Consider the following 25,042-nt stretch of genomic DNA (forward strand, 5'->3'; position numbering starts at 1 on the left):
AGTTCAGCACTGCTGGTACTCTCCCTAGGAGTGGCCGTCCTGTAAAGATGACTGCAAGAGCACAGCGCAGACTTCTCAATGAGGTGAAGAAGAATCCCAGAGTATCAGCTAAAGACTTACAAAAGTCTCTGGCATATGCTAACAATCCTGTTAGCGAATCTACGAAACGTAAAACATTAAACAAGAATGGATTTCCTGGGAGGATACCACAGAGGAAGCCACTGCTGTCCAAAAAATACATTGCTGCACGTTTACAGTTTGCACAAGAGCACCTGGATGTTCCACAGCAGTACTGGCAAAATATTCTGTGGACCGATGAAACCAAAGTTGAGCTGTTTGAAGAAACACACAACACTATGTGTGGAGAAAAAGAGGCACAGCACACTAACATCAAAACCTCATCCCAACTGTGAATTATGGTGGTGGGGGCATCATGGTTTGGGGCTGCTTTGATGCGTCAGGGCCTGGACAGATTGCTATCATCGAAGGAAAAATGAATTCCCAAGTTTATCAAGACATTTTGCAGGAGAACTTAAGGCCTTCTGTTTACCAGCTGAAGCTGTCACGGAACCATGAACCAGACGTACAACAAGAGATAAGTGAAAATAAGAAGGCTTTATTGAAAATAAAGCTGTAAAGCAAAAGTCCAAACGGATGGTGAAACCGAGCAGAGTCTTTGCGAAGCCAGAGGTCAGGAACCAGAAGGGTAGTCAGACGAAGCCAGGATCAGGAACCAGCAGGGTAGTCAGACGAAGCCAGGATCAGGAACCAGCAGGGTAGTCAGACGAAGCCAGGATCAGGAACCAGCAGGTAGTCAGACGAAGCCAGGATCAGGAACCAGAAGCAGCAGCAGTCTTAGAAGCATGTGAACACAAGAGGACCAAGCAAGGAACTGAAGCCACAGACCTCCTATATATATGAGCTAGGCATCCAGCTCCTCCCAGGGGAAGGAGGAGCCGCAGGGTGGAAGGCTACAAGAAACCCAGAAACCAAGATGGCCGCCAGCACATGTCAAACGAAGGAGAGCAGCAAGCAGGTAAGACCATGACAGAAGCTCAACAGAGGATGGGTGTTGCAACAGGACAACGACCCAAAGCATAGAAATAAATCAACAACAGAATGGCTTAAACAGAAGAAAATATGCCTTCTGTAGTGGCCCATTCAGAGTCCTGACCTCAACCCGATTGAGATGCTGTGGCATGACCTCAAGAAAGCGATTTACACCAGACATCCCAAGAATATTGCTGAACTGAAACAGTTCTGTAAAGAGGAATGGTCAAGAATTACTCCTGACCGTTGTGCACGTCTGATCTGCAACTACAGGAAACATTTGGTTGAAGTTATTGCTGCCAAAGGAGGTTCAACCAGTTATTAAATCCAAGGGTTCACATACTTTTCAATAAAAACATGGTAACATTTAATTCTTTTTGTGTTATTAGTTTAAGCAGACTGTGATTGTCTATTGTTGTGACTTAGATGAAGATCAGATCACATTTTATGACCAATTTGTGCAGAAATCCACATCATTCCAAAGGGTTCACATACTTTTTCTTGCAACTGTGTGTGTGTGTGTGTGTATGTATGTATGTATGTATGTATGTGTATATATATATATATATATATATAATTACACATTCGTAAGAATATGATAGTTCTACACATAGGTGATGGTGTGCAAAAAAAAAAGGTATAAATGAAAAGATTCGAAAGAACACTCTCTAGGCTGTCGATCCAGAAAGACACTGAGGAGGAGCCGGAGGAGAGTCAAATTTATACTTCCTGTCCCTACCTGGTTGGAGGCGGGTCATCTCTCATGGTATGCCGTCATGGAGGATTCATGAAAAGGGAATTACCGGTACGTAATTTGGTTATCATTGGTGGCGTGCACCTTCTCCCCCCCCCCCCCCTTCTCCTTCAGTATTAAATTCATTGGTGGCAGTGGCCACAGGGTCCCCTCCTCCTCATTGGTTGCAGTTATCAGAGCCCCAGCAGTTTAATCGCGGGGCTCTGATTGGTTACCATGGCAGCCAGGATGCTACTGAATCCCTAGCTGTCATGGTAAGCTCCCTGCTTCTGTGTGAACAAAGCGAAGGGCAGCAGGGAAAGTGTGAAGTCCTATTCACCCTAATTGAGCTCTATTAGAGTGAATAGACAAGGGATTAAAAGATCCCAGGTTCTAGCCCCTAAGGGGTATCGAAATAACCCTTGTTCAGATGTGCTTTCCCAGCTGTGAGACCTTTTATATAGACAGGGGTATATCTTTCCAAAACAAGTCCAATCAACTGACTTTACCACAGGTGATTTCCCATCGAGATGTACTTATGATCAAGAGAAATGGGAGGCCCAGAGCTAAATTTCAAGTGTCGTAGAAAAGGGTCTTAACCCCTTCACACCCAGCACCGTATATGTACGGCGCTAGGCGGGTGTTTAAAGATGGCGCCCGCTCCTGCCACGGCCCGCTCCTGCCACAGTGCGCACTTTCGGTTGTGCTCCGGCTCCCCTGTGTGGCGATCGGAGGAGCCGGAGCGTGTATGCAGCAGCCCCTGCCTTTATGAATGACAGGAGGCTGCTGCATAGTATTTCCTATGGAGCCCTTGCCTGTAATAGGGCTCCATAGGAAAATAGTAAAATCATCATAGATTCCAATGCAAGTGCTTTGAAGTCTATGATAATGGAAATCTAATGATTGCATGTTATAGTTCCCTATGGGAACTATAAAAAAGTGTAATAAAAAAATAATAATTTTGAATCGCCCCCATTTCCACAAAATAAAAGATGTGCGAAATATGCCCATAGTATAAAAAATATATTCCCCATATGGCAAACGGCAAAACAGAAAAAAGCGTTCAAATGTCTGATTCCACGTTTTTGGTCGCTTCATTTTTTTTTTTTTTACAAAAATATCAAATAAAAAGTCATACCTCCGAATGGTATCAATGTAAAGTTCATATCGCGGGGGCGTGGTCTGCCGGGTATGGAGTGGAGATGTGCGCTGCTTGAGCTCCACTGCCATCCTGACCGAATCCTTCAGTTTAACTAGTTTGGAAAACCCTGAAAGGGTGTATTAGTGGTGTGGGGCACTGAAGAACCATCCGGTGCGGTAATTCGGGAGTGTGGTGGTGTTTCTGAAGTATAGTGACTTGAGTGGAGGAGAACTGCCTCTTACCTTGTGCAGAGGGTGGCCATCTTGGGAAGGGAGAGGGCAGCCTGAGAAGCGCAGCCATCGGCGCTGACACGGAGAGCCGACATCTTACCAGCGGTGGGTTCAATCACAGGCGCTGGAGCCGGAGATACTCGGCGGTGGCGAGAGGCGGACGCTTCTGCTGAGGATCAGGAGAGTCTCCTGTGGGGGAAGACATCTCTCTCCCTGGACCGCGGCATAACACGTGGCAGCATACAAGGAATGGGACAGAAATTAACCCCTGAAGAGGTACGAGGGGGCTCTACATAATTGCCGGTGGAGGCTGGTGCAGTAAAGGGCCTAGAGCCCAGTCAGCATATTGGGCACTGTGACACAGGCTGAGAAGCCTCAACGGTCGTCCATCTGTGAAGACACTCTCCTGTAAGGGAAACTCTGCCACCTGATATCACTCCACAAATAAGGCTAAAGAGTTGCATTGCTGCCCATACCCCCTTCTGTGGTGTGATTATCACTAGTGAATGCTGCAAAACTCCATCTGAAGTTTTAATAGTTAGTCTATACCGCCCTCTCCTGAAACTGCGAACCTCAGAAGTCGCTTATCATCCCCACTTATCGGCCGCAAAACTGTGGCATCTGCGTGTTCTACACCAGCAAAAGAAGTGGTAGACAACATGAGCCAGACTGAGATGGATCTGAACTAGAGTGGTGCTGCGAGTGCTGAGCTTCAAACTGACAAGATAATGACTGCCATTGCTGCATGTCAGGCGGCTCTGACAACTAAGATTGATCACTTACAGAGTGACATTAATTGTTTACGCCATGATATGGATAAAATGAGAGACCGCACTAAAGAGGTGGAACGCCGTCTGGGAGATGTGGAGGACTCTGCACATACTATGTCTGAGACGACCAGAAACCTGCAACAACAGGTGAAGATCTTGCTCGCCAGAGTAGAGGATGCGGAAAACCGTAATAGGAGAAATAATGTCAGAATCCTGGGACTACCTGAAAGGGTGTAAGGTTCTGCTCCAGAGGCATATGCTGAGCATTTGAGTCGCACCATATTATGTCCAGTTGTACTGTCCTCTAGTTTTGTAGTGGAGAGGGCCCACAAGATTCCTACGAGACCACTACCTGCTCCCAGGCCTTTCATAATGAAGATATTAAACTACAGAGATCGGGATGCTATTCTGGCGGCTGCCAGACAAAAGAAGGGCATTCAAATTGAAAATGCGAAGTTATCTTTCTACCCTGATTTTCACAGCTGAGGTCCAGAAACAACGGTGTCAGTTCTCAAATGCCCAGACCCGTTTACGGGAGCTGGAAATCAAGTACGCAATGATATACCCGGCCAAGCTGAGAATCCAAGAGGGTGACAGACAGATTTTTCCAGACTCCGGAGGAAGCGGCTGACTGGATTGATTGACCGCGTCCGAGATGAAGAGAAGGACTGAAATCGCAGAGGACTGCTGCAAGTGTCCTACTCTCCTAGTGGGGCTCTGATTATATCGATCTGGTCTTGCAGAATACTGCAGTTGCCGCCGGACAGATATGACTCTACATGCCGATACCAGGATAAGATAGTTAAGCTATAAAGAGGGACTTAGATCTTGTATTATGTCCTAGTATAATTGGGCAGACTGAGCTTCCTTAGTTTACACTAAAAGGATTAGTTGGTTAGGGATATGGAAGCTTAGACAAGTTGGGGATGTCTGGGCAGGGTGGGTGTAGGGTGGGAAGTTCTACTCTAATTACAGGTTGGAATGTGTGTGTGTGAATGGGGCAGTGATGCTGAAGGAGCCGGAGGAGGAAAGGTTGTATCTCTTGACCAACAATGGCTGTATGCAAGTTAATTTCCTGGAATGTCCGGGGGCTGAATGACAAAGTCAAAAGAGCGTTAGTGTTTAATTACATTAAGAAATTTTAACCCGGATGTTCTTTTTCAGGAAACTCATCTTAGCGGCCAAAAGTTGCTGGCGGTTAGAAGACCGTGGGTGGGACATGTGTAGCATGCGACCTACTCTAACTACGCTAGAGGAGTATCTATACTGGTCAGTAAGACTCTTCCGTTTCAGCTGATGTCCGTGCACCGTGATCCGGCTGGGAAATATGTACTCCTGCAGGCCAATATTAGAGGCTGCGAGGTCCTAATAGTAGGTATTTATGTGCCCCTACCATTTGAGAGGGAGGTAGTTGACCAAATTATGGCTAGAGTGGTTGTTCTTCCTGCTGTTCCCTTGTTTATACTGGGAGATTTTAAGGCCACGCTGGATAGTACTCTTGATAGACTTAGGCCTTCTCCCAGGCATAATCCCGCACTATTACATTGGACGCAAGCACACCTGTTGACAGAGATATGGAGGGATCTTCACCCTAATACAAAGCAATACTCGTGTCAACTCATTGTCCCGTATTGATTTGGCCTTTACAAATCAGGCGGGGCTTATGTGGGTGAAAGCTGCTGATTATCTGCCGAGAGGTATCTCAGATCATGCCCCCCTGCAGATAATCCTTACGTTACCAAGCGATAGGCCGCGCTCCACTTGGCGGTTGAACCCGAAATGGTTAGATGCTCTTCCTGTGGGAGTGGCGTGTAAGGAAGCTACCTCAGAATATTGGGAAGTTAATGAGGGCTCCTCCAATCCACTGGTGGTATGGGACGCAAGTAAGGCAGTCTTAAGAGGTGTACTAATACGGCAATAGCAACACATAGAACGGAACTGCTCTCCTCACGGGTGAAATTAGAGGAAAAGTTAGATCTTGCGGAAAGAGTGTATATATAGAGGACCCCACGCCGGAGCATCAATCACTTTGGCTTGCAGCTCAAAGGCGGTACACTCTATATTTGACAGAATTCACGCAGAAACGTCTCCTGGTTCAGAAGCAGAACATATTTACTGAGGGGGATAGGAGTGGGAGAACTTTTGGCATATCTAGCTACAACAGAAGCCCCACAAACAGTAGTACCAGCCATTAGGGACGAACAGGGTGTACTTTACACTGTACCAGAAGAGATATGTGATCAGTTCGCTAGTTACTACTCCTTCTTATAATCTTCTAAAGCTACCAAGTCTGCAGAGGAGATAGCGCTTTTTCTGGATGCTATCCCTGTGACTAAGCTAGCAAATTCGGAGAAGCAATTATTAGATGGCCCCATAGTCCCACAAGAGATTCAGCATCCAATAGTGTCCATGGCAAAAGGAAAGACTCCTGGTCCGGATGGCTTCCTTGTGGAGTGGTACAACTTTCAGATTGAGGAAGTGAGTCAGAGGCTCAGCAAACTATTTATGTATGCTCTGGAAGGTGGGGCCTTGCCTGCATCCTTTCATGAAGCTACTATAGTGGTCATACACAAAGCGGGGAAGCCTCCGGATCAGTGTGGCACATATAGGCCCATATCATTGATAAATTCAGACGCTAAGTTATTGGCTAAAGTGCTAGCTAGCAGATTGTCATCCATCATTTCATCTGTAGTGGGCATGGATCAATCCGGCTTCATGCCCGGGAAAACAACGGACATAAATCTGAGACGTCTTTTTACAAACTTAGAAATCACGCATGACAGGGCTGGCAACAGAGCAATCGCCTCGTTGGACAACGAGAAGGCATTTGATTCGGTGGAGTGGGGGTCTATGTGGGAAGTCCTAAAAAAAAATGGGGATTCCTAAAAACTTCCTCCAGTGGTTACATCTGCTATATTTACAACCGATGGCTAGGGTAAGAGTCAATGGGTATTTGTCGTTCGCGCTGAAAAGAGGCACCAGACAGGGGTGTCCTCTGTCACCCCTTCTGTTTGCTTTAGTGATGGAACCACTATCTGTGTATATAGCAGGTAATAATAGAATACAAGGGTGGGATGTTGCAGGTATAACCGAAAAGATCTTGCTCTATGCAGACGACATGCTGATATACTTAGGAGATGTAGGCCATTCCCTGGATGCTTTGTTAGAGATAGTGGACCTGTATGGAACGTTTTCGGGACTACAGGTCAATTGGGCCAAATCGGTACTATATTTGGTTGATGAGTTTCCCCCTCAGAGCGTTTCATCCAGGTCATCACTTCAGGTGGTGAATAACTTCACGTACCTGGGGATAGTTATACATAAAGATGTCACTCAATTTGTTGCTTTGAATATAGATCCGGTAGTTAAATACATCTCGCAAAAACTGAAAGCTTGGGAGGCATTACCGCTATCTCTAATAGGACGCATCAATATATTTAAAATGATCCTTCTTCCTAAGTTACTATACATATATAGGGCGGCCCCCTTGACTCTGCTGAAATCCCGTTTTCAAACCCTAGATCGCTTACTAACGCCCTTTTTATGGAATAAGTCCATTCCCCGCATAGCTAGGGATACATTGAAAGCTACGAATGAGAGAGGTGGCCTGGCACTTCCGGATATGTATTTATATTACATTGCGACACAACTAAGCTATGCGGTCTGGTGGATTAAGGCAGACCCTTATAACCCGGCGGTGGTATTGGAGGCGGCCCTCATGGGCTCTTATGAGGCTATGACCAACTTAGTGTATACAGCAGGGAAATACCCGGTGAAGCATTTCACTACACTAATGGCGGGGGTGATCAATGCATGGAATGCCTTTGTGGTGGTGAAGGAGGATGGAGGGGAAAGCAATATATTATCCCCAGTGATGCCTTTGTGCGGTAATCCCAAACTGGCGTAACTAGATTCTCTGCTTAACTTTGAGTTCTGGCTGCGAAGAGGCATTAAGTATCTCACTCAAGTCTATGAGGAGGGGAGGGGGGGGGGGGGGGGGGAGTTTAAAACATTCTCAGCCCTACAGGCGGAATACAACTTACCACAAGCGTCTCTCTTTTTAGATTTTTTTCAACTGAGACATGCATGCGAATGCCAGTTTGGGTCAGGTCCTTTGAGGCTAGAATACAGTGCAGTAGAGAAAATTGCCAGACGGGCAGTCCATACCAAAATGGTGTCATCTTTCTATGGTTTCCTTCTATCCTCCCGACCCTCGCCAATGGCAAGGGCTTTTCTTAAGTGGAAGGCTGATATTCCTGCATTGGAAGATTATCATGAGAAAGAGCTGTCTGCCTCCTGGAAGGGGACGGTGATTTGTGCACGGGATCAGCTGATTCAGACTAAATGGTTACACAGAGTCTACTATACCCCAGTGAGATGGGTACGCATGCATAAACTTACTTCAGATATATGTACAAGATGTAATAATGACAAGGGGACTTTTCTGCACATGGTATGGGAGTGTCCGGTCATTGCTGAATTCTGGGTGGAGGTCAATGGGTATCTTAATGCTCGTCTGGGGCTCCCAGCATTTGTGGCACCTGAGGTTAGCCTGTTTGGTCTTGTCAACGATATTGTTCCATCTAAGCATGCTAAAATCCTTTATAGGTTACTAATGTTTTATGCGAGGAAGTCAATTCTGCTGAATTGGAAGCCCCCTAAAAAACCAACACTGTCTCATTGGATTCAGCTTATTAACGCTACGCTTTCAGTGTATAAGCTAACTTATGAAGCTAGGGCTGGAGGAGTTAAGAGATGTCTAGCTCACTGTCGTTATGAATGTGTGTGTGTGAATGGGGACAGGTTATAATGAGAACTCTGCTTTATGACCACATCTGTTTTATGATAGATGTGAATTGTGTTAACGTCCTCTATTCATGAATATGCATCATATATGTAATCCTATCATTTTGCCTGTCAATTGAATGTGATGTTTGAGGTTACATTGTGTTGAGGGGGTTGTTCCCCTATTCAATGTATTGTTTACTTCTCTGTGAAAATGGAAAAATAAGCTTTTAAAAAAAAGTTCAGATCGCCCCGCAAAAAATGAGTCCCATACAGCTCCGTACACATAATTACAAAAAAGTTATAGGGGTCAAATCCCCCCCCCAGTTTTTAATTTTAAAATTTTAATCGCTATCAAAACGCAGGAGAAACTATACATATAAGGTATCGCCGGATTCGTACTGACCTGTAGAATAAAAGTAACCGGTCAGTTTTATTAAACGTCGTAATTTTTTTGCAATTTCACCCCATCTGGAATTTTTTTTTTTTACTTTTTACCCCTGCTTCCCACTACATCATATGCAATATTAAATGGTGGTATTCGAAAGTACAATTTGTCCCACAAAAAACAAGCCCTCATGTGAACAGAAAAATAATAAGGTTATGGCTCTGGGAAAGCAAGGAGCGCAAAACAAAAATGGGGGGGAAACACACACACACACACACACACACACACACACACACACACACCCCTCCAGGCCTTAAAGGGTTAATACTTATGTCCATGTGAAATTTTTGTTTTCTCCTTTTTGATTGGCAAAAATTTCTAACGGTGCAGATAGATGGGCAGAATCTTAAATTTTTGTTTTAGTACAAGGCTGAAGCATAACAAGATGTGAAAGTGTCTGACTTTCCAAATGCGTATATATATATATATATATATATATATATATATCTATATCTATATCTCTATCTAGAAATGGACAGCACATCCAGTAGAAAAAATCAAATCAAAATTTATTCAGCCACAGTGGCACAAAGAGGCGACGTTTCGGCTCAAAACCCAGAGCCTTTCTCAAGCCTAATGAGTCTGTCATCAACAAATGGCCGCCCTATTATCTTTCTGCTATTATTATATTTACAACGGATATTATATCATTATTGGTATCCGGCACCCAAATAGCAGATATCATATTATTATAGGTATCCGGCGCTCAAGATATCATATGTATTATAACGGATATCATTATATCAATATAGATATCCGGTACCCAAAGTTTATTGACCCCCTAATGATCCCACAAAGTGTGGGAAACGCGTTGCAATATTATGAATGACGTATATTTGTTTATTTAATGATGTACTGTGTACATTGTTAGCTGCTTTATCACTGCACTAGGGCTGTATGTATAGTCCATCAATTGACCTTATTTCTATAGGGGAGGGTGTATGTACTGTTATTGTTTTTTGTTAATCTTATTTGTCCACTTGCAAGCACCTATCTAAGTACTTATCAACCCTTTACCACCGTGCTAGGGCTGTATTAGGATCTCAACAGTTCAGGTTCGAGGACAGGGAGTCCCCACCATTAGGGGTCGTCCCTGGGCTGAGCAAAAGACCAGGGAGAGCTAATAGAGACAGTTCTCCCCATATCTCCTGGTATCCTTATAGTTGCTTGCTGTGGAATTATCTGAGTTGACCCTTAGTGATTATTGTCCTGTTTGTCTATCCATCCATTTATTTTAAGGGTATGCAATTAAAGTTTATTAATTTTAAGTGTTATAAGAATTGCTGTAGCTACCTTATTTTTGTGTCTGCATCTGTTCTGCAATTATGCGAACAGCACTTGTACTTCGGTGCTGTGGCCCCACAAAAAAAGATAGTGCATATCCTATTCTTGCGGACAAGAATAGGCATTGCTATCGTAGGCTGGTCATGTGCAGCCTGCAAAATGCGTAGCCTACATGGCTGGTATCAGTGTTTTGCGGACTGCAAAACGCATATGGTCGTCTGGATCAGCCCTGACTTCAAGCTCTTTTGAGTTTTAAAGTACTGTATAACCTCCAACAATTCTTTTCTTGCATTATGAATAATAATGTTTACAACAGATCTAATGGATGCTTTGTATTTCTTTATGTAGCTGTCCTACAGAAAAAATGGAAGAAGCTACACCTAACTTAAAAACTCTGGATTTGAGTCACCATTCCCGCTTCATTATTGGCTCTGTATCAGAGGATAACTCTGAGGATGAAATTGGCTCCATGCTTAAAGGTGACCTTCTAGAAGACAAGGAACGATCATCTTCCCCAGCCTCTATATCCTCAGACACCATTTCTGACATGGGATTATCAAGCTGTCAAGAAAACCTTGCATTGCAAATGCGGTATGTCCACTCTATACTATTTTGTTTAAATTACAGACCCATTGAGAGCATGAGCCTTCAGCTTTGGAAAGATGAAAGGGTTTTCTGGGATCAGGATATATTCATGGGCTATCCCTAGGATAGGACATTGATATGGGGGATGGAGGTCCGACTCTCAGTACTCTTTGCCGATCAGTTGTTTGAAGGGACTACACAGTTTGTGCAAAAGTTTGTGCACCTCTTAGGTCTGACTGCTGTCTACATAGTAGTGACTCTGCAGGGTGTGGCACCTTTGCCCAATTCAAGCCCCTTTGCGCTAAAAGATTACAAATGTAATTTGGTGGTCCCAATCATCGGGCTCCCACTGACACAGGATAGATGACAAGTTCTGAGACAACTTCTTTAATTGATGCTGATTGAAATTGCTATGAAATGTAGGTTGCTGGAAAAACAATACTGTATCTCTCCTTCAGTAGTTAACCCCTTAATGACCGCTAATACAGCTGCCATTAAAGGGTTTCTGTCGGCAGAAAATTGGGTATTAAGCTGGCTGACATTAGTGATGTGCTAATGTCTGCTGGACATAACTACAGGGTGGGCCATTTTATATGGATACACCTTTAATAAAATGGGAATGGTTGGTGATATTAACTTCCTGTTTGTGGCACATTAGTATATGTGAGGGGGGAAACTTTTCAAGATGGGTGGTGACCATGGTGGCCATTTTGAAGTCGGCCATTTTGAATCCAACTTTTGTTTCATTAATAGGAAGTGGGTCATGTGACACATCAAACTTATTGGGAATTTCACAAGAAAAACAATGGTGTGCTTGGTTTTAACGTAACTTTATTCTTTCATGAGTTATTTACAAGTTTCTGACCACTTATAAAATGTGTTCAATGTGCTGCCCATTGTGTTGGATTGTCAATGCAACCCTCTTCTCCCACTCTTCACACACTGATAGCAACACCGCAGGAGAAATGCTAGCACACGCTTCCAGTATCCGTAGTTTCAGGTGCTGCACATCTCGTATCTTCAGCATAGACCATTGCCTTCAGATGACCCCAACGATAAAAGTGTAAGGGGGTCAGATCGGGAGACCTTGGGGGCCATTCAACTGACCCACGACGACCAATCCACTTTCCAGGAAACTGTTCATCTAGGAATGCTCGGACCTGACACCCATAATGTGGTGGTGCGCCATCTTGCTGGAAAAACTCAGGGAACGTGCCAGCTTCAGTGCATAAAGAGGGAAACGCATCATCATGTAGCAATTTCGCATATCCAGTGGCCTTGAAGTTTCCATTGATGAAGAATGGCCCCACTATCTTTGTACCCCATATACCACACCATACCATCAATTTTTTTGTTCCAACAGTCTTGGAGGGATCTATCCAATGTGGGTTAGTGTCAGACCAATACCGGTGTTTTTTTGTTAACTTCACCATTCACATAAAAGTTTGCCTCAAAACTGAACAAAATCTTCTGCGTAAACTGAGGGTCCTGTTCCAATTATTGTTTTGCCCATTCTGCAAATTCAGTGTGCCGATCTGGGTCATCCTCGTTGAGATGCTGGAGTTTGTAAGGGTGCCATTTGTGAGTAGCTAATATCCGCCAAAGGGATGTTCGACTAATGCCACTCTCCAGTGACATGCGGCGAGTGCTACGCTGTGGGCTCTTGCTGAATGAAGCTAGGACAGCCACTGATGTTTGTTCATTAGAGACAGATTTCATGCGTCCACATTTTGGCAAATCCAACACTGAACCAATTTCACAAAACTTGGCAAGCAGTTTGCTAACTGTAGCATGGGAGATGGGTGGTCTCGTAGGGTGTCTTGCATTGAAATCTGCTGCAATGACCCGGTTACTGCGTTCACCAGACATTAACACAATTTCTATCCGCTCCTTACGTATTAACCTCGGTGACATGTCAATGGCTGTAAACAAAGAGAAACTTGTAAATAACTCATGAAAGAATAAAGTTACGTTAAAACCAAGCACACCATTGTTTTTCTTGCGAAATTCCCAATAAGTTTGATGTGTCACATGACCCTCTTCCTATTGAAAAAACAAAAGTTGGATTCAAAATGGCCGACTTCAAAATGGCCGCCATGGTCACCACCCATCTTGAAAAGTTTCCCCCCTCACATATACTAATGTGCCGCAAACAGGAAGTTAATATCACCAACCATTCCCATTTTATTAAGGTGTATCCATATAAATGGCCCACCCTGTATATTAGTCCCATTTCACTATGTGCCGCCGTTATTTAGAAAAAATTACTTTTGAAGTATGCAAATGACCCTCTAGGAGCAGTGGAGGTGTTTCTCCTAGAGGCTCCGTTCTCCCACCTCTGGCCATGCCCTGCTACACTTGATTGACGGGGCCAGGCAGCGTTCACGTCCTCCTGCCTGGCCCTAAGTTAGGATGAAATCTTCAGCTGCTTATATCACAGTACACCCTCTTCTTCATTGATGCCAGCATCGCTCCTCTTCCGGGTGTACTGAGATGTATGCGGCGCAGTAAGGAAGTCCACAGCCGGTGAGCATCCCTTCACTACGCACGTACTAAATGGCTGGAGATTTCACCCGAACTCTGTGCCAGGCAGGAGGACGTGAACGCTGCCTGGCCCTGTCAATCAAGTGTGGCCGGAGGTGGGAGAACGGAGCCTCTAGCAACAACCTCGCCCCCCCCCCCCCCCTTGCTCCTAGAGGCTTCATTTGCATATTATAAAACTATATATATATATTTTTTCTAAATAATGGCAGCACATAGTGAAATGGGACTAATAATTATGTTCAGCTGAGATTAGCACATTACTAATGTCAGCCAGGTTAACCCCTTCCACCCTGGGCCAGTTTTCGCCCTTCTGCCCATGTCATTTTTTGCAAATCTGACATGTCACTTTGGTAATCGCTTTAGAACACTTTTATTTATCCAAGCCATTCTAAGATTGTTTTCTCGCAGCAACAAAAGGGTAAAAGGCGCTCATAGGGTGGTATGTACGTGATGGAGAGGTCGTTGCTGCCAGTGTTGTCTGGTCCTCACTTGGATGGGTTGCCAGCCCTTGTGAGGTGAACAATAAAATGGGAGGGGATGGGACCCATGAGTGGGTCCACACCCTTGGTAGAGACACTATTGGCACAATTGAACGACCAGGTCAGTATTTGATACACTTTTATATACAAAAATGTTCTCAATGCACCAGGTACATATGTGCAGAGATATGTCACACCTCTTATAAACTTATTTACCACATGTGGACTGAGTATACATAAAATTTAACTTTTACTATAATTTCACTTAAGACGTTGGTGGTAGCAGTGAGACAAAGACAAAATTACTTACATACATACATACATACATACATACATACATACATACATACATGTAAACACTTATTTTACCACCATATAAGACCACGGTAAGGTAATACTGGGTGGGTCTTACCCCGTCTTGCAGATACACAATCAGGGTTGGTGGGTGGTGTCAATGCTCCAGTGTGGTCACAGGCACTGGTGTCCAATTGTTAAGTTGGTATGGCAATCTGGATACTCCTATAATGCTCTGGTCTAGAGCCCTCCCTGTATGGATGGTCGGGGGCTATCCTTATAGACCTGCCTCAACGACACGGAGCACTCGCCCCGACAGGGTGACCCCATACGGAACCTGTCCCTAAATGGGGCCTATTCCCTGTACGTCCCTTACTGTATGGCCCTACATGCCATGTTTCATTCCATAAATAATGGAGCTCATCAGGGGCTCATTGAAATCGGAAGGTTTCTATAAAAAATACACAGAAAAAGATACACAAAGCATAGTCACTACAATGTGCCTATTTTGATATACATTTAGACAACATTATCTGGTATGTCGAGATTTTTTTTCTTCATAGTAATGTAAACTGATCCGTTCTGAACGGATACAAGCGTTTGCATTATAGGTGCGGATCAGTCTGTGCAGATACCAGACGGATCCGCACCTAGCACAGGTGTGAAAGTAGCCTTACTCAAAACTGATTTTACAAACTTTAGGTGTTCCACAAGAATTAAAGGAAATATGGAGATTAAATTTGTAAATTAAACTTTTAGCAGATTTTCCGTTTTAATTTTTGTTCTTTTTTTTTTTTCTTTTTTTTTCTTTAAAGGAACACTGTCACCTGGATTTTACTTGCTGAGCAATTAACATCACCACATCTGTCTCCACGATTTATATTACAATATACTAGTATTACAGCCCTTTGTCTTTTCATTTGTCTAGAAAATAGCTTTTAATCATATGTTAATTACCTCGATAAGGGGCTGTCCCTCCGACTGTTGGAGCCCAGCACCGCCCCACTGCTAATTTATTCACTGCTTATCACCGGCGTAATGTTTTTTATTGCACCCAAAATCTTGTGCATTTCCGGGTCGAGCGAAGCTGGTGCATACTTCGTTCTGTGAGGCCGATGCCAGGATACTGCGCGGGTGGTGACATGAGTATCCATGGCGCATGCACGAAATTTCGGGCGTAACAAACGCATTGCGTTGTTGATGAGCAGTGGGGCAGTGCTGGGCTCCGAGATAATGGGCGTGGTTGAGCTCCAACGGCCGGAGGGAGAGCCCCTTATTGAGGGAATTAGCATATGATTAAAAGCTATTTTCTAGACAAATGAAAAGACAAAGGGCTGTAATACTAGTATATTTTAATGTAAATCGTGGAGACTGATGTAGAGATTTTTAATAGCTCAGTAAGTGAAATCCAGGTGACTGTGTCCCTTTAACCGCCTCACGCAGGATCGCATTCCGGAGGCGGCAGCTGCAGGCAGAGTCACGCATATATGCGTCATCTCGCGAGATTTTGCTCAAAGCCGGCCCGCGCATGCGCATCGCGGGCCGGCAAAAGTTCAAGGAGTATTTCGTCAGCAACCTGCCAGCCAATGATCGTTGGTGGCAGGTTGCTGATTTTTAAAAAATCGAATCACAAGCCATCTAACACCTTATATTTATAAATATAAGGTGTTAAATGGCTTCTCTGCTCCTCTGCTGGTCCTTTTGGTCGGTTGGTTCCAGCAGAGGAGCAGACATCACAGTGAGTACCCACCAACACCACACTTAGCCCCCAGATCACCCCCTTGATTGCCCCTGTCAATCACTAGTGAAAGGGAAAAAAGTGATCAGTGTAAACTGTCACTTTTTTTTTTCCACTAGTATTGACTGTTAGGTTTTAGGATAGTTTAGGTCCCTTGGTTAGGTAGTTAGCGTCAGTTAGCGCCCAGCCCACCGCACCGCAGTCACTTATTCGCTGATTAGCGTATCGCTAATCAGCATTTGTTCTTTATAGTATCTGTAAGTGATCAAAACTGATCACAGTCAGATCTATAATAGTATTAGTGTCACCTTAGTTCACCCTCCACCCAAAACGCAGTGTTTGCCCGATCAGGCCTGATCGGTCGCCCACACGTGCGTTCACCCACGCCCGCCCCGCCGCAGTGACAAAAAAATTATTATTTTTTGATCACTGCACAATCACTTTACAAGCGCTGCGGCGATAAAAAAATCAGTTTTGATATTTTTTTTATCAGTCGCAGCGGCCTCCGGTACTTTGCTAGCCTCCCATTTGTAAGACAGGCTTGCTTTTTTTCTTGGGTAGTCTCAGGGAATACCCCTAAATTTAGTAGTCCAAATGTCAAACAGGGGGTATTCTTCTGAAGAGGCCTACAGGCTTCTGACCCAGTCGGATGAGGAATGGGAACCCTCCTCTGACAAATCTAGCGGGTCAGAATATGAACCTGTAAAAAGCAGTGGCAGTCTGACCCAAAGTTCGGACTAGGAGGTTGAGGTCCCTGATAGCACTAGGCGTACTCGGCCCCTTGTTGCTAGACCACAGGTTGCGCAGGATCCGCTTCAAGGGCAGCAGAGTGGGGCTGGCGCTGTCGGATTACGTGGTGAGGCATACACCAGCAGCGCAGCCCTCCCTGGACCTAGTACCAACACTGCCGTACAACATGGTGAAGTGGCGAGCACCAGAAGGGCAGTTGAAGCTGGTACGGTGGCACGTGCAATAGTTACCCCGTCGCAGCCACCGCACAGACAGGCCCGTAGAGTCCCTGAGGTGCTGGCAAACCCTGATAGGCAGTCCGCAACTTCAGCCGCACCTGTAGTTCCCCCTTTCACCGCCCAGTCTGGAGTTCGGGTTGAGACAGCTCAGATCGGTTCGGCACTGGGATTTTTTGAGCTGTTCTTGACTGCGAAGCTCTTGGACTTAGTCGTGGCAGAAACAAATCGGTATGCCACTCAATTTATAGCCGCCAACCCGGGAAGCTCTTATGCCCAGTCTTTCCGGTGGAAACCAGTCCAAGTTTCCGAATTTAAAATTTTTCTGGGCCTTCTCCTGAACATGTGTCTAACCAAAAAGCATGAATTGCGGTCATATTGGTCCACGAACCCGATTCATCACATGCCCATGTTCTCTGCTGCTATGTCCAGGACACGTTTTGAGACCATCCTGCGTTTCCTGCACTTTAGCGACAACACAACCTCCCGTCCCAGATGCCACCCAGCTTTTGACCGGCTCCACAAAATTCGGCCCCTCATAGACCACTTCAACCAGAAATTTGCAGATTTGTATACCCCTGAGCAAAACCTCTGCGTAGCCGAGTCCCTAATACATTTTACCGGGTGCCTTGGCTTCAAACAATACATCCCAAGCAAGCGTGCCCGGTATGGGGTCAAATTGCATAAGCTCTGTGAAAGGGCCACAGGCTATACCCACAAATTTCGGATCTATGAGGGAAAAGATCAGACCCTGGAGCCGGTCGGTTGCCCTGACTACCTGGGAAGCAGTGGGAAGACAGTCTGGGACTTGGTGTCACCCTTATTTGGCAAGGGGTACCATCTTTATGTGGACAATTTCTACACAAGTGTGCCCCTCTTCAGGCATTTGTTCCTAGAACAGATTGGCTGCTGTGGCACCGCGCGACCTAGTCGCCAGGGCTTCCCCCAACTGCTCGTTACCACCCATCTTGCAAGGGGGGAGAGGGCTGCCTTGTGTAACGAAGAACTGCTCGCGGTGAAATGGAGAGACAAGCGTGACGTTTACATGCTCTCCTCCATTCACGCAGACAAGACAATCCAAATTGAACGGGCAACCAGTGTCATTGAAAAGCCCCTCTGTGTCCACGACTATAATGCGCTCATGGGAGGGGTGGACTTCAATGACCAGATGTTGGCTCCCTATTTAGTTTCCCGACGCACCAGACGCTGGTATAAGAAGGTGTCTGTATATTTAATTCAATTGGCTATAATAGTTTTGTTCTTTACAGTAAGGCTGGGAGAACAGGATCCTTCCTCAAATTTCAGGAAGAGATCATCGCAAACCTCCTGTATCCAGGAGGTTCCGTGGCCCCAACCACCAGTGTAGTGAGCCGTCTACACGAGCGACATTTCCCCAGTGTCGTTGCTGGTACCTCAAACCGACCGCCACCCCGAAAAAAATGTGTCTGTAGCAGGAGTGGAATAAGGCGTGACACCCGCTATTTCTGTCCTGACTGCCCTGACCACCCTGCCCTATGCTTTGGAGAGTGTTTCTGGAAGTACCACACACAGGTACACTTAGCATAGGGATTGCATCTCACAGGACAGGCACACAGGGCTATTAGGGCCCTTTTACTCACACCTGCTGCAAACCTCTCCTTTCCCCTGGGATAAAGTGCATAATGTACTTCGCCACATCTTTGGGCGATTTGCGCTTTGCACATTGTCCCATGGGGAAGGAGAGGTTTGTCCTATAAAGGTAAAAAAAACAAAAAAAAACACCAGTAAGCAAAAATGTTAACTTTCAGTTCAAAAAGTTTATGTTCTGTTCAAAAGTTATTATAAAGTTAATAAAATTTATTGCGTTGCGGCCTGGTGTTTTTTTTTTTTTTTTATACACCTTCCAGGTGGACCAACCGATCGACTAGCTGAAGCACTGATGTGCATTCTGACAGAAGCATTGCGCTGCTGTCAGATTACACAAAAGTCGGTGTATGCGGCGCTGCAAGACGAGATTTCTCCTCTGCATTAAAAGATACGTTTGCCGAGGCATATGAGCTGAGGAGGCGGTGGTGTTCATATACTTTGGCAAACACTTTGTATATAAAAAAAAAAATAAAAAATCCCGGCAATTATTTATTCATCCACATCGATTGATGTGAATGGAGAAATCGGGTTTGCCAGGGCATACGAGCTAAGTAGGTATGGCTGTTGGACGGAGCTCCTATGTCCTGGCAGACGCCTTTCCCCTCTTTTTTTTTTTTGGCAGAGATTTTTTCATCCACATTGATCGATGCGAATGAAGAAATCTGTGCTGTTCATTTTTTCTTTCAGCCAAGAGGCTGAACGGAAAAAAAATTAAATAAATCTCATTACCCGTATGCTCAATATAAGGAGAATAGCAGAAACTCCTAATGCTGGCCATACATGTAATGATTGCGGAGACCCTCAAATGCCAGGGCAGTACAAACACCCCACAAATGACCCCATTTCGGAAAGAAGACACCCCAAGGTATTCACTGAGGGGCATATTGAGTCCATGAAAGATTGAAATTTTTGTCCCGAGTTAGCGGAAAGGGAGACTTTGTGAGAAAAAACAAAAAAAAAAAATCAATTTCCGCTAACTTGTGGCAAAAAATAAAAAATTTCTATGAACTCGCCATGCCGCTCATTGAATACCTTGGGGTGTCTTCTTTCCAAAATGGGGTCACATGTGGGGTATTTATACTGCCCTGGCATTTTAGGGGCCCTAAAGCGTGAGAAGAAGTCTGGGATCCAATGTCTAAAAATGCCCTCCTAAAAGGAATGTGGGCCTCTTTGCGCATCTAGGCTGCAAAAGTGTCACACATCTGCTATCGCCGTACTCAGGAGAAGTTGGGGAATGTGTTTTGGGGTGTCATTTTACATATACCCATGCTGGGTGAGATAAATATCTTGGTCAAATGCCAACTTTGTATAAGAAAATGGGGAAAGTTGTCTTTTGCTGAGATATTTCTCTCACCCAGCATGGGTATATGTAAAATGACACCCCAAAACACATTGCCCAACTTCTCCTGAGTACGGCGATACCAGATGTGTGACACTTTTTTGCAGCCTAGGTGGGCAAAGGGGCCCACATTCCAAAGAGCACCTTTAGGATTTCACAGGTCATTTTTTTACACATTTTGATTTCAAACTACTTCCCACACATTAGGGCCACTAAATTGCCAGGGCAGTATAACTACCCCACAAGTGACCCCATTTTGGAAAGAAGACACCCCAAGGTATTCCGTGAGGGGCATGGTGAGTTCCTAGAATTTTTTTATTTTTTGTCACAAGTTAGTGGAAAATGATTTTTTTTTTCTTTTTTTTTTTCTTACAAAGTCTCCTATTCCACTAACTTGTGACAAAATAAAAAGTTCTATGAACTCACTATGCCCATCAGCGAATACCTTAGGGTGTCTACTTTCCGAAATGGGGTCATTTGTGGGGTGTTTGTACTGTCTGGCCATTGTAGAACCTCAGGAAACATGACAGGTGCTCAGAAAGTCAGAGCTGCTTCAAAAAGCGGAAATTCACATTTTTGTACCATAGTTTGTAAACGCTATAACTTTTACCCAAACCATTTTTTTTTACCCAAACTTTTTTTTATCAAAGATATGTAGAACAATAAATTTAGAGAAAAATTTATATATGGATGTAGTTGTTTTGTTTCGCCGATAAACAGTTCTGAGCATTTCTCATTGCACTGGACTGCGTACACAATGTTGTCCATCTTGTGTTTAGGCGTTGGGTTTTTGGGGTGAACCAGTTGTTGCCTCAGTGTGTTGCTGGGTTTAAAGCAGACAGGGATGTGATGTTGATAAAAAATCCTTTTGAGTTTCTCAGACACCCCAGCTACATATGGGATAACCATATTCTTGCGTCTGTCATGCTTCTCGCCCTCACTGGTAGTCTTGGTGCTCTTATTTCTCCTTCCTTCTGTTTTGACAAAGGCCCAATCTGGATACCCACAAGTTTTAAGTGCCCCTCTGAGGTGTTTGAATTCCTTCGCCTTGGCCTCTGTACTGGTGGGGATTTTCTCTGCCTGGTGGTGTAGAGTCTGGATGACTCCCAGTTGGTGGTCTAAAGGATGGTGGGAATCAAATAGCAGGTACTGGTCTGTGTGTGTTGTCAAGATTCAGCCGTGTACTTACATCTAAAAGAAACAGGTCACACCTTTGAAGACCGTCAAGTACGTGTTTTGGATAAGGAGGCCGATTGGTACAAACGAGGTGTGAAGGAGGCCATCTACGTAAAAATGGAGAAGCCAAGCTTGAATAGAGGCGGAGGGGTTAGACTTCTATTGTCTGCCACATACAATGCTGTCTTGACACCATTTTCTGGGAGGTCATTATCACCTACTGACTCAAATTAGGATAATGGAATCAACACCTTTGACCCCATGCTGGGTATAATGACCTCTGACCCAATGCTGGGTATAATTACCAGATGTTGATTCAGGAGTTTATTTACAAATGCCTAACCAGGCAATAGAACCTACCTTGACCCAGGTATAAATTAATACTTCACTTTTATTTGAATAAATGTAAAACCTAAATACTAAGTGTGAGCAACTTGCACTCTTTATTTAATCATAATCAGAACCAAAAAGGAAAATTAAAAGTACCGGCGCATCATCTCTCCGCGCAAGTCTTCCCCCCCCTTTTAGGTCTGAGTCTGTGCGCAGCTACACGCAGCGCATGCGCAGTCCCATGGGATCGACTGATGGATTCTAAGTGTTTGTGCAGGCACGTCTAACACAGCGCGCCTCTGATGACGCGTTCAGCAGGCGACGGTGTCCGGCACTCCAATTAGCTTGCGGGGGGGTGTCCTTTGATACCATTGGTCGGCAGTGCGATATCCTTTGTAAATGACCGGATGGCAATCCTGTCAATCAGCATACATAGCATTAAAACCTCCAGGTGGCCGGGGTTACTCATGGCTGCCCATTTACCCCTGAAGAAGCCAGAATACTGGCGAAACATGTCGGGGGGCAGTGTTAGTTTTTAATCGCTGTTCACCACTCCACAGCTAACCAGTAATTAGCGGTCAGCCTGGCCGCTTATGCTAGGTTCGGTTTAGCAATTAGTTAGTGCGCAGTAGCCACTACTAGATCTGAGTCCGATTTGCGGTGCTATTTGCCACTAACTTTAGTTTGAGAATATATGAGACGTGTAAGGCGCCACTCTCATAGTGGGTTGATACTTCAATTCTCCCGCTACGGCATTCACACTGCAGACGGCAGCACGGTAGTGTCCTGCCTTTACAGCAACAAGGGTGTGAGAGCACATCTCTCTGCCCCATGTAAATGTCCAAACAATACTTCTATCATTGAAGTGGTGACTGTGCTTTTAATATTCCTTTTTGGTTCTGATTATGATTAAATAAAGAGTGCAAGTTGCTCACACTTAGTATTTAGGTTTTACATTTATTCAAATAAAAGTGAAGTATTAATTTATACCTGGGTCAAGATAGGTTCTATTGCCTGGTTAGGCATTTGTAAATAAACTAGTGAAATAACCTTACCCAGGTTAGGTCCTAATTATATACAGATGTTGATTCAGTTACATACAGTCATGTGAAAAAATTAGGACACCCTTTGAAAGCATGTGTTTTTTTGTAACATTTTTAATAAATGGTTATTTCATCTCCGTTTCAACAATACAGAGAGATTAAAGTAATCCAACTAAACAAAGAAAACTGAAGAAAAGTCTTTTCAAGATCTTCTGTAAATGTCATTCTACAAAAATGCCTATTCTAACTGAGGAAAAAGATAGGACACCCTCACATGTATTCCCTCTTAAATTGGCTCAGATCTCACACAGGTATATCACACCAGGTGCACATAATTAGTAGATCGTTACTCTGCATGTTGAATGAGGCTTGCCCTATTTAAACCTCAGACATTTAGTTTGGTGTGCTCCTGACTGTTGAAGTGAGAGTGAGCACCATGGTGAGAGCAAAAGAGCTGTCAGAGGACTTCAGAAAAAAGATTGTAGCAGCCTATGAGTCTGGGAAGGGATTTAAAAAGATCTCAAAAGATTTTGAAATCAGCCATTCCACTGTCCGGAAGATAGTCTACAAGTGGAGGGCTTTCAAAACAACTGCCAACATGCCCAGGACTGGTCGCCCCAGCAAGTTCACCCCAAGAGCAGACCGCAAGATGCTAAAAGAGGTATCCAAAAACCCTAAAGTGTCATCTCGAGAACTACAGCAGGCTCTGGCTACTGTTGATGTAGAAGTACATGCCTCTACAATCAGAAAGAGACTGTACAAGTTTAACTTGCATGGGAGGTGTGCAAGGAGGAAACCTTTGCTTTCCAAGAGAAACATTGAGGCCAGACTGACATTTGCCAGCGATAAAGTTGACAAAGACCAGGACTTCTGGAATAATGTTCTTTGGACAGATGAGTCCAAAATTGAATTATTTGGACACAACAGCAGAGGACATGTTTGGCGTAAACCAAACACAGCATTCCAAGAAAAGAACCTCATACCAACTGTGAAGCATGGAGGTGGAAGTGTCATGGTTTGGGGCTGCTTTGCTGCAGCAGGACCTGGTCAGCTCACCATCATAGAATCCACGATGAATTCTACTGTGTATCAGAAGGTGCTTGAAGAACATGTGAGACCATCAGTTAGAAAATTAAAGCTGAAGCGGAACTGGACCATGCAACATGACAATGACCCAAAACATACTAGTAAATCAACCAAAGATTGGCTGAAAAAGAAGAAATGGAGAGTCCTGGAATGGCCAAGTCAAAGTCCAGATTTGAATCCCATTGAGATGCTGTGGGGTGACTTGAAAAGGGCTGTACGTGCAAGAAACCCCTCAAACATCTCACAGCTGAAAAAGTTCTGCATTGAGGAGTGGGGTAAAATTTCCTCAGACCGATGTCGAAGACTGGTAGATGGCTACAAGAACCGTCTCACTGCAGTTATTTCAGCCAAAGGAGGTAACACTCGCTATTAGGGGCAAGGGTGTCCTATCTTTTTCCTCAGTTAGAATAGGCATTTTTGTAGAATGACATTTACAGAAGATCTTGAAAAGACTTTTCTTCAGTTTTCTTTGTTTAGTTGGATTACTTTAATCTCTCTGTATTGTTTGAAACGGAGATGAAATAACCATTTATTAAAAATGTTACAAAAAACCACATGCTTTCAAAGGGTGTCCTAATTTTTTCACAAAACTGTATTTATTCCCAGAGAATTTTTTCTATATTTTTTTTGCTTGTTTCTTTATTGATTTTTGTTACAGATATGTATCCAAAAGAAACATGTCATGTAAACACAGCCTTAAGTAGAAAAAATTGTGTCTCATATCTTAAATTGCGAACGGTACATTAATTATGAACAGTCTTCAAGTAAAACAGCCAATAACATACCCCTCCCTCTTTCCCCAACCCTCTCTTCGGTCTGTTAACCCCCTCCCCCAGATACCTAATAATGTGCCCTATAACTATCAGAAGTCAGATTCAGCCTATCTACCCTTAACAGCCCGGTCTAAGGTACTTTCAACACCCCCAAGTTCTCTTTCAGGTCCTCCGTCAAATACCAGGACGTTAACTTAAATGGAGACAGGATTCGCAGATATTCCGAAGCGGGAGTGTACCTGATCAGGAACAGTTTCCATACTTGATAGAGTTTTTTCCCCAAAAGCTCTTTATTATTTAGGGCCTCAAGCCATTCTAAATGGAACACATATCGTAATTGGACGAGAACCATATCACGAGATGGAACTGTCTGCTGCAGCCATAACTGCAGAATACACCGCTTGGCCATCATCAAAAGTTTATGACCCAGTGGTGCAAGCTGCAGGGCTCCGCCATCTCCTTCCCTCCCTGAAGACGAAGAAGGCTGAGTGATCGAGTGCGTGGTCACCAATACTGGGAAAATATCTCCCTTAAAACTGCTGGTATCCCGCAAGATCTGACCCACCTGTGACCAGAAATCTGTCAGCTTTGGACACAGCCACAAGCCATGGAAAAGGTCCGAC

The 25,042-nt window shown here is 44.3% G+C and overlaps 1 protein-coding gene across 1 annotated transcript in view; it reads left to right on the top strand.

The window, feature by feature from the left end:
- The window catches only part of ACACA (acetyl-CoA carboxylase alpha), a 993,014-nt gene that overhangs the window by 28,806 nt on the left and 939,166 nt on the right, over nucleotides 1-25,042 (top strand). Inside the window, exon 2 of the mRNA XM_040424192.1 lies at nucleotides 10,790-11,032. Coding sequence (XP_040280126.1) covers nucleotides 10,790-11,032 — 243 coding nt within the window. The remainder of the gene's footprint in view (nucleotides 1-10,789; nucleotides 11,033-25,042) is intronic.

This window comes from Bufo bufo, chromosome 3 (assembly GCF_905171765.1).
Source record: "Bufo bufo chromosome 3, aBufBuf1.1, whole genome shotgun sequence".
Taxonomy (NCBI): Eukaryota; Metazoa; Chordata; class Amphibia; order Anura; family Bufonidae; genus Bufo; species Bufo bufo.